The sequence below is a fragment of the Hipposideros armiger genome, unplaced genomic scaffold (assembly GCF_001890085.2).
Source record: "Hipposideros armiger isolate ML-2016 unplaced genomic scaffold, ASM189008v1 scaffold_1602, whole genome shotgun sequence".
NCBI classification, from domain to species: Eukaryota; Metazoa; Chordata; class Mammalia; order Chiroptera; family Hipposideridae; genus Hipposideros; species Hipposideros armiger.
Genome location: NW_017732952.1, coordinates 30,438 through 42,953, shown reverse-complemented (window position 1 = coordinate 42,953; position 12,516 = coordinate 30,438). Strand labels below are relative to the sequence as shown.

Sequence of the window (12,516 nt, the reverse complement as noted above, 5' to 3'; positions counted from 1 at the left end):
ATACATTACCTGAATTTTGTCATTCTTTTATTTACTCTACGAATGTTTATTGAGTACCTTCTATATGCCAGGCCTTGGAAAAGAAGAAATGGCAGTTCATTTTTGTAACTGTAGGCAATGATGCTAGTGGCCGATGGGTTTGGTAGTGAGAAAATGAACAAACTCTCCTCGGATTGCTTTCATTTTTCTCATTGAAATAAGAAACAATATTATCAGCTGAGAATCAGGAGAGAGGCGAGAGATGTTGAAGTTAACTGAGGAATGAAAAGATACCTGCACTAAAAGAGAAAAATAACTAATTGAACTTTAGCATATATTCTTATACATTAAAAATTATTATGAATATATCATGCATCAAAAGATGTAAAGAATGATATAATGAACTCCTAGCTATTTACGATGTAGCCAAAGAATGACTCATTGGATGTAGCTTAAAACCTCTGTGTAACTCTGATAGCCAATTTCATCCCTGTCCTGAAGTTTATCTTTATTCCCTTTTCTTTGTTCTTTACAAACACACACACACACACACACACACACACACACACACACACACACACACACACACACACAGAGGAGTATTCTTCCTCCATACAAAGAAGGAAGTCTTGCCATTTGTGACAATATGGATGGACCTTGAGGGTGTTATGCTAAGTGAAATAAATTAGGCAAAGAAAGACAAATACTATATGATCTCACTTATATGTGGAATCTGAATAAAAACCTAACTGATAGAAACAGAGTGGGATGGTGGTTGCCAGGAGTGGGGGCATGTGGGAAATGGGTACAGGGGGTCAAAGGGCACAGACTCCCAGTTAGAAGATGAGTACGTTCTGGGATCTAACACACAACATGGTGACTACAGTTAACAATACTTGAAAGTTGCTAAGAGGGTAGACCTTAATACTTCTCACCACACCCACACAGAAATTCGTCATTATGTTAGGTGATGGATATGTTAACTAGCCTTTTTATATCCGTATATGAAATCCTCACATTGGACCATTTAAACTTCCATGATTTTGTATGTTAGTTATATTTCAATAAAGCTGGGAAAAAAGGGAGGACCAGTAGGAAGAGAGCTTTTAACTATCTCTTTATGCCACTTTCTTTAATCTCTAACTCAGTTTCAGTATGTGGATTAAATTAAGCATAATTATTATCAAGTTCAAACATTTAATGTAGTTTTGTGTTAAATCAACCATTGAATGCATGATTATGTGTTCCAAAATTTTTCTTTCGTGAACGGACAGAATTAAAATAATTTACACAAAAGCTTAAGAGTTTATAAGAAATATTTCACTTTTCCTAATCGATCATCTTGTAGACTTTCATGTGATTTGGCTTAAAAAATTTAATAGTCAATGTTGTTCATGAATCATTTACATGATTTTTAGTTAGACAGAAAGGTACTTCATAACTCACCACACATGCATTGTTTCTCATTCTTTGAATTATTTTTAATTCAATCAACGCACATTTTGGTGCTTATTTTATGAAATGAGAATTGTGCTAGTTATTATGGAGGAAACAAAGGGACTTAAGACACGATCCAGCCTTCTGTGAGCATCTCGGTTTATTAAGAAGAGAAAACATGGCGTCTAATCAGATGCTGTGCTGATCACCAGTGGTGAGAGCAGCTGAACACATTGTAGGTAGGGCAGCCTGGGCTAAGGTAGCTGCTTGAACAGATTCGTTTCTTGCTGGTAGGAAACGCTAAGCAAAACTCGGATCTGTGGGAGCATTTTTCACTGGAAATGCTTTTCTTACTAAATTTACTTGCTTCAGAACCTCAACATCTAGGGACTCCTAGCCTTAGGAAGGCAAAGGAATAGGGTTTGTACGTTTTGAAGGCATAACTAGGATTTACATTGTTTAGCGGTGAAATCTTGAATGATTTATCCACGTACTTAAAATAGTCTCAAACACGTGTTTCATTCAATGTGCATTTAAAATTTTTCTTGTGCCGTGTACTGTTTGTGGTGTGTTATAGGTAGTGTTAAGAGCTGCTCTCTTTGCTGAAATCCTTTCATAAAGATTTATGGAAAGATATTTACTTAGCTTAATCAACTGTAAGTAATACATATATCCAAAGAAAAATATGCTATTTTAATCGATTACAGTTAAATAGGCTATATTCAAGAACTTTTAGAGATATGATCATTTTAAAAAGGGGTAGATAAAAAACAACAAAAACATATGCATTGCAAAAAATAAAAATAGTGGAGTCACATTTTTGTCACCTATAAAAGGCCCCCCCCCCCGACCCAAGTCCCCTGACCCTTTTTGCAGCTCTCTGTATTGCTGTACTCCTCAGCTATCTCTCACCACATTTCGACTGCCAGGTGGAGTTAAACAGGCTGCCTATGAAACCATTTATCCTTCTTCTCTCTGTGCTCCACGTTCCAGCAGCAAGGGCCTCTCTCATTTTATTGAATTTCCCAGGAAACAACCAAGGAGTTTTTTCTGAGTCTGTGCAGTTCTCAACTTTTTGATGATACTCAACTTTAAAACCCGTTTTACAATTTCATTTTTACTGCCCGAACCCACTCATTTCTCTTGGCACAATGGTCAGTTTCTTTGTCCCCATTTTTATCTGTTGAACCTATAGCAAGACAAATCTTTAAGCCCAGTTCTGCCCCATTACATAAGATTAATAACATTGAATTAATTATCCAGCCTTTGACATATACTATCTATAAAATAAAATTTTATGGGGTGAAAACTGCCTCTTCAATTCTCTGTCCCTATTTACAACCAAGCATCTATTTTCATCAAACTGGCTCATTCCTGCTGTTCTGTTTACTGATTTTTCCGCAGATACATCATGCGTAGAGAAGTGGTTTGAATGCAGCCCATATCCTTAAATAAATGTGTCTAGCATACATACAGAATTCTATGGCTTAATTGTGCTACCCCACTAATTCATCTGCTACAGTAGGTTTTGTCATTCCATCATCACCATGTTACTGTTGGAGAAAGTAGAATTCAGCGAACAAGTAACGTTTCAAAGACACACAGGCCAAAACTGATTCTGAAGCTGAAAATATGTTTATAGAGTTTTTAAAATTCTAAAACATGTCTTTGTCTCAATTTGCTTTTAGAAGCAAATTTAGGTTTAAAATTTAATTTTAATTCTTAAACTTCAAATGATATTAAATTGTGGCAGATGAATATGCTTTTCTAGTAATTTCAAAACATTAATTTGATTGCATGATTTCACAGCTGAAAGCTGTTATAGTGCTTTGATTTTCTGACTCTGGGAACATAAATACAGAAGGAATTCAGATTAGTTGCTATGCAAACACTGTTACTAAGAGTTATCCACTACATTTTCATGTGGGCTGGGAATCAATATTAAGATAGCCAACTACTTTCTGTCACTTCTTATTACTTGGATAAATGTACACCAAATATGTCCCAATCATATTTCACATGTTGCTTTTGGTGTTATATTTGCATATTCATACTTTATTTGTATTGTATTTATGTAATATTTTGAGGAATTGTAAAGACTCAGAAGACCAGGTCTGAACTTTTAAGGAATTGTTCAAGACTCTTTTAATACTAAAAATTATAGCTAAATATAATGTAAGCAAAGTCTGTCTTCCTCAGATCAAGATATTTTAAAAATACATTTTTTTCCTCATTAGAAGACAAGTACATATTTGTCATAGAATAATGAAAAACCATGGAAATTCCAAAAGAAGAAATTCAAATTAACCTGTAGTTCCTCCATTCAGATAAAATAATTAAATTTTAGTCTTACAATTATTTTTTCCCAACAAATCAAAAAGTACCTGGCACATAGTAGGTCTTAATAAACACAAGACAATGAATAAATGAATAAATGCATATGAATGATGGGTATACAGCCATATGAATTGTTAAACAAAAATTTGATCATACAATACATGTTGTTTTTTTAACCTGCCCTTTTTCCATTTACCAAGATATTCCTAGGAATTACACATATTCAGTCTTCTCATATCATTTTAAATTATTAAATGATATAATATTTAAAATCTCATTTAAAGAGCCGCATCATATCTGAGTCTATGAAGAGAGATCAGTTAACATTTTCTGAATTAGCACAGCATACCTGTCATTGATATTGCCCTGGTTCGAACCTCTAGGGGATCCCTAAAAGTCCCAAATACTTCACAGTGGGAGGCAGCACGCCCTTCCAGCCCTGTCTCCCTGTTTCCGTATTTTCTGACCCCATTCCAGTTCCCTCCTGCGAAATTCTTTACCATTTCCCAGCGACACCAAACTCTCTCACTACATGGGCTTTACAACATGTTCTTCCTTCTGTCACAAATGCTTATCCCAAACCTGCTTCCTGAGAACACAGATGCAGCCTTCCAAATGTAGACCCCATCCCTGGATCCTTTGTGACAGCGACCTTTGGGAATCAAGGCAAATCACATAAAGCCATCTAGTAGAGATGGAGTAAACTGAAGTTTTAAGTCAATTCAGAAAGAAGAAAGGAACATTTTGATTTGAGAAAGCAGTGAAAGCTCCAGACAAAAGTATGTCCCTGTTGACCTGTTAACACTAGCAAATCATCTAAGGCAGCACGTGCTTTTCTCCTCTTCAGGAAACGGCGGCGTTTAATTCTTCTCTTCTGAGACCCCGTGTGATCGGAGAATGGATTGGCCGAGAAGAGAATGATGCTGACCCACTAGCTGCTGAAATGTTACAGCCCCCCATTCCGAGAAGTAAAAATGAACAGTGGGAAAGTGAAGACAGTAGCTCCAGCCCTGCAGGAAGGTAAGATGAGATGTCCTCTAAGATCCTGAATATCATTAATCATAGAAGATACAGGGAAAACAAATTCAAGTGCATGGTTTTGTTGAAATAAGGCTTCGCAATTTTATATAGAAAATTCTGTTGGACTCCATAAGATAAGCATTAATTTCTCTGTTTTAAAATTAGAGTGTTGCTAGGTTTTGCTTTTGATTTTTTTTCATCTAAGAAGATTACCATCTCTTTGCTACCAATACCAAAGAGAGAAATAATTTCAGGGACATCAGCTGTCGGCTGAGACCTACTATATATAATATTGGGCAGGGAGTGGCTCACTGTTAAGAATTGGAGGTATATATATCGTTATGAATAAATGTTTTTAAATTTTTGGGGTAGATACCCAGAAGAGGGATTGCTGGGTCATATGGTGCCTCTGTTCTTAATTTTTGGAGGACCCCCCATATTATTTTCTACAGTAGCTGCACCAATTTACATTCCCACCGGCAGTGTATGAGGGTCTCCTTTTCTCCACAGCCTCTCCAGCACTTGTTATTACCTGTCTTATTAGTAATAGCCATTCTAACAGGTGTGAGGTGGTATGTCATTGTGGTTTTGATTTGCGTTTCCCTTATAGCTAGTGAGGTTGAGCATCTTGTCATATATCTGTTGACCATTTGTATGCCGTCTTGGGAAAGGTCTCTGTTCAGGTTCTCTGCCCATTTTTAAATTGGATTGTTTGTTTTGTTGTTGTTGAGTTGTATGCGTTCTTTATATAATTTATCAGAGATAAGTTTGCAAATATCTTTTCCCATTCAGTTGTTCCCTTTTTGTTTTGTTGGTGGTTTCTTTTGCTGTGCAGAAGCTTTTTAGTTTGATACGGTCCCATTCATCTACTGTTTGCTTTTTCTTCTCTTGCCTTTGGGGTCAAGTTCACAAAAAACTCTCTCAGACCAAGGGATATAAAACAGAAAGCAAAAAACAAACAAAGCAAACAAACTCATAGACAAAGACAACAGAAGGGTGGTTATCAGAGGGGAAGAGTGGGGTAGGAGGATGAAGAGGGTAAGGGGGTCAAATACATGCTGACAGAAGGAGACTAGATTTTGGGTGGTGAGCACGCAATTCCATATACAGAGGATGTATTATGGAATTGTATACCTGTGTACACCTGAAACATATAATCGTTACTAACCAATGTCACCCCAATAAATTTAATTAAAAAGAAGAATTGGAATGGGCCAGCTGAGTGGCTCAGTTGGTTAAGAGCTCGCTCAAGAGTGCCAGCTCTGAGCAACGGCGGTTCGATGCCCGGCCTGAGCTGAGCTGCCGCTGAGCTGCCAACAGGTGGCAGGATGGCTCAGCTAAAAAAAAAAAAAAAGAAGAGTTGGAGAGGGAAGATTTCGGATGTACCAGAGAGCTATAGTTAGTCAACAGGGAAAGCAAAAGTATTAAATGTATAATAGACTATACAAAATGGAATCCATGTGGAATATAAAGAGAGAGAAACCTTGGTTTAAAACAATTTGACATCAGATTTGATAACTATGATTGAACATAGTTATTTACATTTTCTTTGTTTGATGTTTCAAACTATTATGATTTGTAGGTTTGAAAGTCCATATTTCATTTAACTCAGACCTGTGATGCTCCAAATGGTGGCGGGAGACTTGCCTAAATTTTCCATAGGCTGGCAGAAGGGTAACTGAAATGTCCGGATCATATTTATTAGAAAAATATATTCAATATAGCCGGTTTTTTTGGTGATACTCATTGCAACGAGTGAAATGCAAAACAAAAACGAAAACTTCTAAAAGGGATTTGGAGCGAAAAAGCATTGACTGAAGCATGGCTTACACAAGATTGAGAAAATAGATACAGATGTCATGAATTGAAATGTGACAAGTGCTGAAACTTTCTGTGTTAGTAGCTGAGCACTAGAAGAGCTGTTCCTGTGCATAACATAGCCATAGTATTATAACTTTGTAAATCTCACATTAAGTTTAGCAGCAACCAATAACTATTCCTTTTCAAGGAGAAAATTGTATTTTCTACAATGTAATAGCTTTCAGGGTTTTTTTACGTTGACTTATCACTTGGTTGGAGGGAAGGAAATTCAGAATAGTCATTAATGCACTTCAGGCATAGAGAAAATTGATTCCATTTCCGTGAGAAATAACTTTTGAATTATTTAAATTGTTGAAGTGCCCTATATAAGGAGAGCACCATTTTTAAAAATCCATTTACTTTCTTTTGTGAAATGCCAGATCAATTTCACCTGTCAATGAGGCTAATTTTATTTTGAATACCCGACTTATTGAAACCCACTAAACCTTTATCTTTATTCATTGCTAGGTCTTTAGTTCTTAAATGTAAAATAGAGGAATGTCGACTTGCATTTAGTCATAATAATAATCGGAGCTATTTATTGCCAACGTTAGTGCTTCTGTTTTCTTCCTAACTTCAGTGAACTCTTATTCTCTCTTGAATACACCATCCTCATTCAATCCCTGATGCATTAAAAACCCAGCCCATGAAGATATCTCTCCAATATTTGTTTTGTAATGTTATTTTCACTTTTATTTCTCTCTATCTTTAAATGATGAGTTGAGGTGTTACAATGAAATGAAGAAAGCGATGAAATCCTGCCCAGATGCCCCATTTGGTCTGAAAGAGTACATGCGTATCTTAACTAAATCTAAAGAAGAGCAATGCATTATGGATTAGAAACTATATCTCTTCCATCTTCTAATATAGAACAGGATTTCTGAATTTATACCAGGAACTTACACAGCGTTAGATTTGATTTGGATGAATAAAGCATTAGATTTGATTGGGATGAATCAGGATGAGTTGAGAAGAAACTTTTCAATGACTGTACAGTTTGTAACTATATACAGTATTACCTGTTACCCTTAAATGGTAATGAGCTTACACTATAACTTAACAGCCTTAAACACTCACAGACTAAATGATAGTCTAGATTCATGAAAGAAAAGACTTAACTTTCAAAGATGAGTTCCATATTTTTGTTTTTCTCTCCTTTACTGGGATTGGCACATTGCCGTTGTCGATAGACACTTGTTTTACACATGAAGGAGGCAAAGAAGAGGCCTTCAGTAGCCATCTGCTAAATGAAGCCTATTTAGAAGAAGAATTGTTTGTGGTCTATCTTAGTGTTTTACCCCTTTACTTATCTTGGTCTTTCCTATTGTGAATGCTCAAGTTGTATTTGAAGGGCTGTTATTACCACACTCCGTCTTTGATACAACTTCCCTTTTCCTTCAACATAATACGTACACAATAGGCTGGACTTTCACTGTTAAATTAGAGAGGATTATATAAACGGAATAATAAACCGTAAGAGCCTTATGGGTACAATGTTACCCACAATTTTTTTCTGGAACTTTTTTTTTTTTTAATGGTATACCTTTCCTGAGCTTTCTTTCTTAGGTCCTGCAAATACAATATAGTATGAAAAGGGTCCACAACTTAGTACGCATACTGTCACCTGAAGGGTTAGGTGCTAGTTACGACAAAGGCACTTCTGAGGGCAATGTGGAGACACTAACAGAATAAGACAAGCGCTACTAAGTTGGAGTCCATGACCCCTGCACGGTCCCTGGATGGACCCAAGAAATCTGTGACTCTCTTGAAATTCTGTGCAAAATGTATGGATGTCCACATGGACATTTTTCTGCATTTTCCTACCATATCTTTCATAGATTGTCAAAGAGGTTCTAAATTGAAAGAGTTTAAGAAAAAAATTAAAGCATCTGACTAAGAAAATAAAGAGGGGTTTATAAAAGAGAGAGATGAATATGCTGGGGAATGATTGAAGACTTTCCAAGATTATTAGATACTACAATTTGGTATCAATTGCTATGGCTTGCCTGCCATTTGGTGGGAAAACATATATGTTCATTGCACATTTAAAGTTATTAAAAATAATCACATTTATAATATAAATGTAAATAAAATTCAAGTTTAATAAACTATATAATTTTATTTTAAGCCATCTGAATTAGACTTTGCAATAGCTGTGTAATGGATTTTCTAAAATTACTTGCTAAATCATAATGTGGATTTGTAAGTAGGCTCATCAAGCCTTGAAAGCCTAATGAAGCTCCTCTAAGCTGAACCACCTTATTAAAACAAGAACAATATCAATAAATCTTATAGATCTGGTGAACGGACCGTATTTGTTAAGGGAGCATTTTTATTAGATAGCAAATAATGCCATAAAGTAAATTTAAAAACCTTACAACTTTGAAATGTATATTATTAAAATAAAAGCCAAATTCACTTCCCATTAAGTTTTCCTTTTTATTAAAACTCAAAATTGCTTTTGCTAGATCTGTAAACAAAGGCTAGACATGGAAACGCGTTTCTCCCCTTAGAGTTCCCTTTATTGGCAGCAAGAAACAAACAATACATTAGATAATTTACAAATATATGCCATAAATTCAAGTAGTGATAAGTAGTATGATAGGAAATAAACCAGAATAAGAAGGAAGAAAATGGATGGAAGGCACTTTTATGAAGAAGTACAAGAACAAAAAACTTTAATATTGTCAGATTTTGACTATTGTGGACATGATAGAAAATGTGTAATACATATGGCAGAGCTTAAACCAAACTTATGAATTTGGGAATATTCTAACATGTATATTTTAAGCATAAAGAATGGATTAATCAAAAATTAATCTTCTAAAGGAATCAAAGAACAGATGCCTTCAAGCTGTCTAAAACATAAAAATTATACCTTAGGACTCACAAATTTTTTTTTAAAGCCAAGAAAATATGTAACTAAATCACTCATTTTTATATCAGAATGACATCATTTTTATATGTTTAAAATGTGGACTCATAGACCCATTGATGGACTCTTATTAAACAGGCAAAATTTTGGACTTCATCAGTGTTTAAGTCTCATTGCACTGTCTTCATGACCAAACCACGTCTTTTAATGGGACTGATGAAAACAATTATTTCAGCCCTCGTGAAATGGTCTTGGTCATTGCTGGCTGATGGCGAGGAGTCACGCCTCTGTCATCTGCCATTTGTGTCTCCTCTTCCACACTCTGATCCACATGTTTTTCCTTTTGCTTCACTACCGGTCTTCCCAGTCCCCCGGGTTTTCATTTCTCTCAAGTTGGAAGACTCATATATATCTACTTACATTAATTCTTATTTTATTTAGTGTGTTTTTAAAAGACGAGGTTCAAAAAGAAACAGCGAATTTGTTAAATATTTATTGAGCACTAACAAAAGGTAATGTGCTAGATACTGGGTGTAACCAGCATCAAAAAAACAAATAAATAAAATTAAAAAAAAATCCTAGAATCAGAATACTTGCCTGAAGTGAGGAGAATGGCAAGGAAATATGTCTTATTTCTGTAGCTCAGTGCCCACCATGCCTTGTATATAGCAAGCACTTATTAAATGTCTGCTAAACTAGTTATAAAAACATCACATTTAGACATATTTAAAAAGACGGAGATCTCATGCGTACATCAAACACAGCAAGCATGAAGCTTTTAATAACCTCTTCAACAACCTGGCCCTTAATGCGAAGAGAACCCTTTAATTTCTGACTAGAGTTGAAAGCGAGGACACAGGCTCTGCCTACTAGGCTGTGATGGTAAACTAAACAAGGCGAAGGAGAGTTCAAAAGAGGAATCGTCCAGTTTTCCACCAAAAGAGAGCACGTGGGATCAGATAAACCGAACAGTCACTCACCCGTATTCAGAAACAAAGTGTGAAAGAAAACGGAGCCAGGTCAGGCACCCCGGGAAGAGTGGGGTCAGGAGGGAGAAGAGGGAACATGGTCAGAATAAGGGCCAGTCCCCAGGGAGGAGGACGTGTCCGCCTGGAGAGGTAGGCGCTTTGAGGGAAAGAGGGGTCCTCGGCCGCTTTAAACTGTCCCTTTCCATCTGATCTTGGTTTAGAAGTTACTCGTTTACAATAAATCAAAGCAAAATGGATTCCTAGAGTGTGTTGACACCACGTTGAAATATTAACTGCTGTTCTTTTTCATATGACCTGAGGCCTCTGTCTGGTTCCCTTTCTATGTGGGATGTCGCTGCTCCAGAAAAGACACGCAAATGTTTAGGATGCTGCCCTTTGCATTCTCTGAACATATAAGGATATTGATTACCACTTGGAGACTGCTCTCTGTGCTTGCCACATCTTGATCCATTTCATCCTCTTGAAAACATTGTTATGATCCCTATTTTAGGAATAAGGAAACCAAGTCCCAAAGTGGTGACATCACTGTCCCAAGATTGGATAGCTATTAAGCAGCTGAGCCAGGCTGCCTTGCTCCAAATTTTGTGCCCTTCAGTGCTTTGCTATGCAGCTTTTCTTCAGGGAGAAGTTCTAAGAATCCACTATCATTAAGATTTAAGTTCAGTGTCTGGGTAAGAGGGGGCCCAGAACCCTAAGTGCTCTTAGAAACACCCCAAACTCACCTCTTCCATCTCACCACCACTTGTTTGCATTAAGACTCTTGCTTCCCTGTAGCAAGGTGCTGTTTTCCCTCTCATAGTTCAATTTTCACTTCTATAATCCACAGGCATTTCTCTTTCAAAGCAATAGGCATATCTTTCTCATAGTCAAAAACTAATAGAAGGGGTGGCCGGTTAGCAGAGTTGGTTAGAGTGTGGTGCTGATAGCAGCAAGGTTGCCGGTTTGATCCCCATATGGGCCACGGTAAGCTGCACCCTCCTTAAAAAAAAGCTAAAGCTAATAGACCTAAAGTTAAGAATGAATACAATTATTGTAAAATAATTTGACTGCAAATCATATAGATGTAAATTCCATTTAGCATGTTAGGCCTGTCAACTAAGAAATCCAAATTATAAGTCGTTTTCTTTGTTTACTTCTCAATGAATAAAGTTAGTCAAGAAAGACTTTTAAATTGTTATATTATTTCTCCATTTAAAAGACACAAAATGAAATTATTCAGGACAGATGCCATAGGAAGAAATTGGGGCTAAATAAACTTCCATTAATTTGCAAGTGAATATTTGTTTAATCTCTACTATTAAAGTGTAAAAATAATTTTCTTTAATTGAATTTGAATTACACTCATAGTTACTAAAATAAAGACAGATATTTATTTTAAAAGGGATGTATTTTTACATCTGAGCAACAGTTCCTATGTAAGTTGAAAACCTAAATTAAAATGGAAATTAAAGTTGAAATAAATATTGTTGACAAGGGTGTGTCTTCATAAATTTTTCTTATTTTTTCCTTAAATTTTCACTTTGAAAAGTATCAAACTACAGAGAATTTAAGCACAGTAATATCAATATTCACATACCCTTCACCTATATTCACCAACTAACATTTTGTCTTTGCTTTAACAATCTCTGGTAATAGGAGCAATCTATTCTATTGTCTTTTTTTGCTGAACCACCTGAAAATAAGTTATAGATAGTATTACATGTTAATTCCTTAATTCTTTAACATGCATCTCCTAAGAATGTTTTATATCATTATTAAGAACTATTATATCATTAACACACCAAAACATTTAACAATGACACCATAACAGTATCTACTATAGAGTTCATATTGAAATGTCTCTGATTTTCCCAGTCAAGTCTTTTCTGGATTTTTATATTTAGTTTTTTTGTTTCCTTTTTATCCAGCATCCAATAAAGGATCACGTGTGGAGTTAAGTTGTCAAGTCCGTTTAGCCTTCTCTAATCTAGAATAGTTTTTGCCTTTGTTTTCTTTTGTGCCATGACATCCTTGCAGAGT

The 12,516-nt window shown here is 35.8% G+C and overlaps 1 protein-coding gene across 1 annotated transcript in view; it reads left to right on the top strand.

Moving 5' to 3' along the window:
* Positions 1-12,516, top strand: part of LOC109377887 (uncharacterized protein C8orf34-like) — a 125,240-nt gene that overhangs the window by 99,013 nt on the left and 13,711 nt on the right. The window contains 1 exon segment of the mRNA XM_019634358.1: positions 4,601-4,773. Within this exon segment, the coding sequence (XP_019489903.1) occupies positions 4,601-4,773 (173 nt within the window).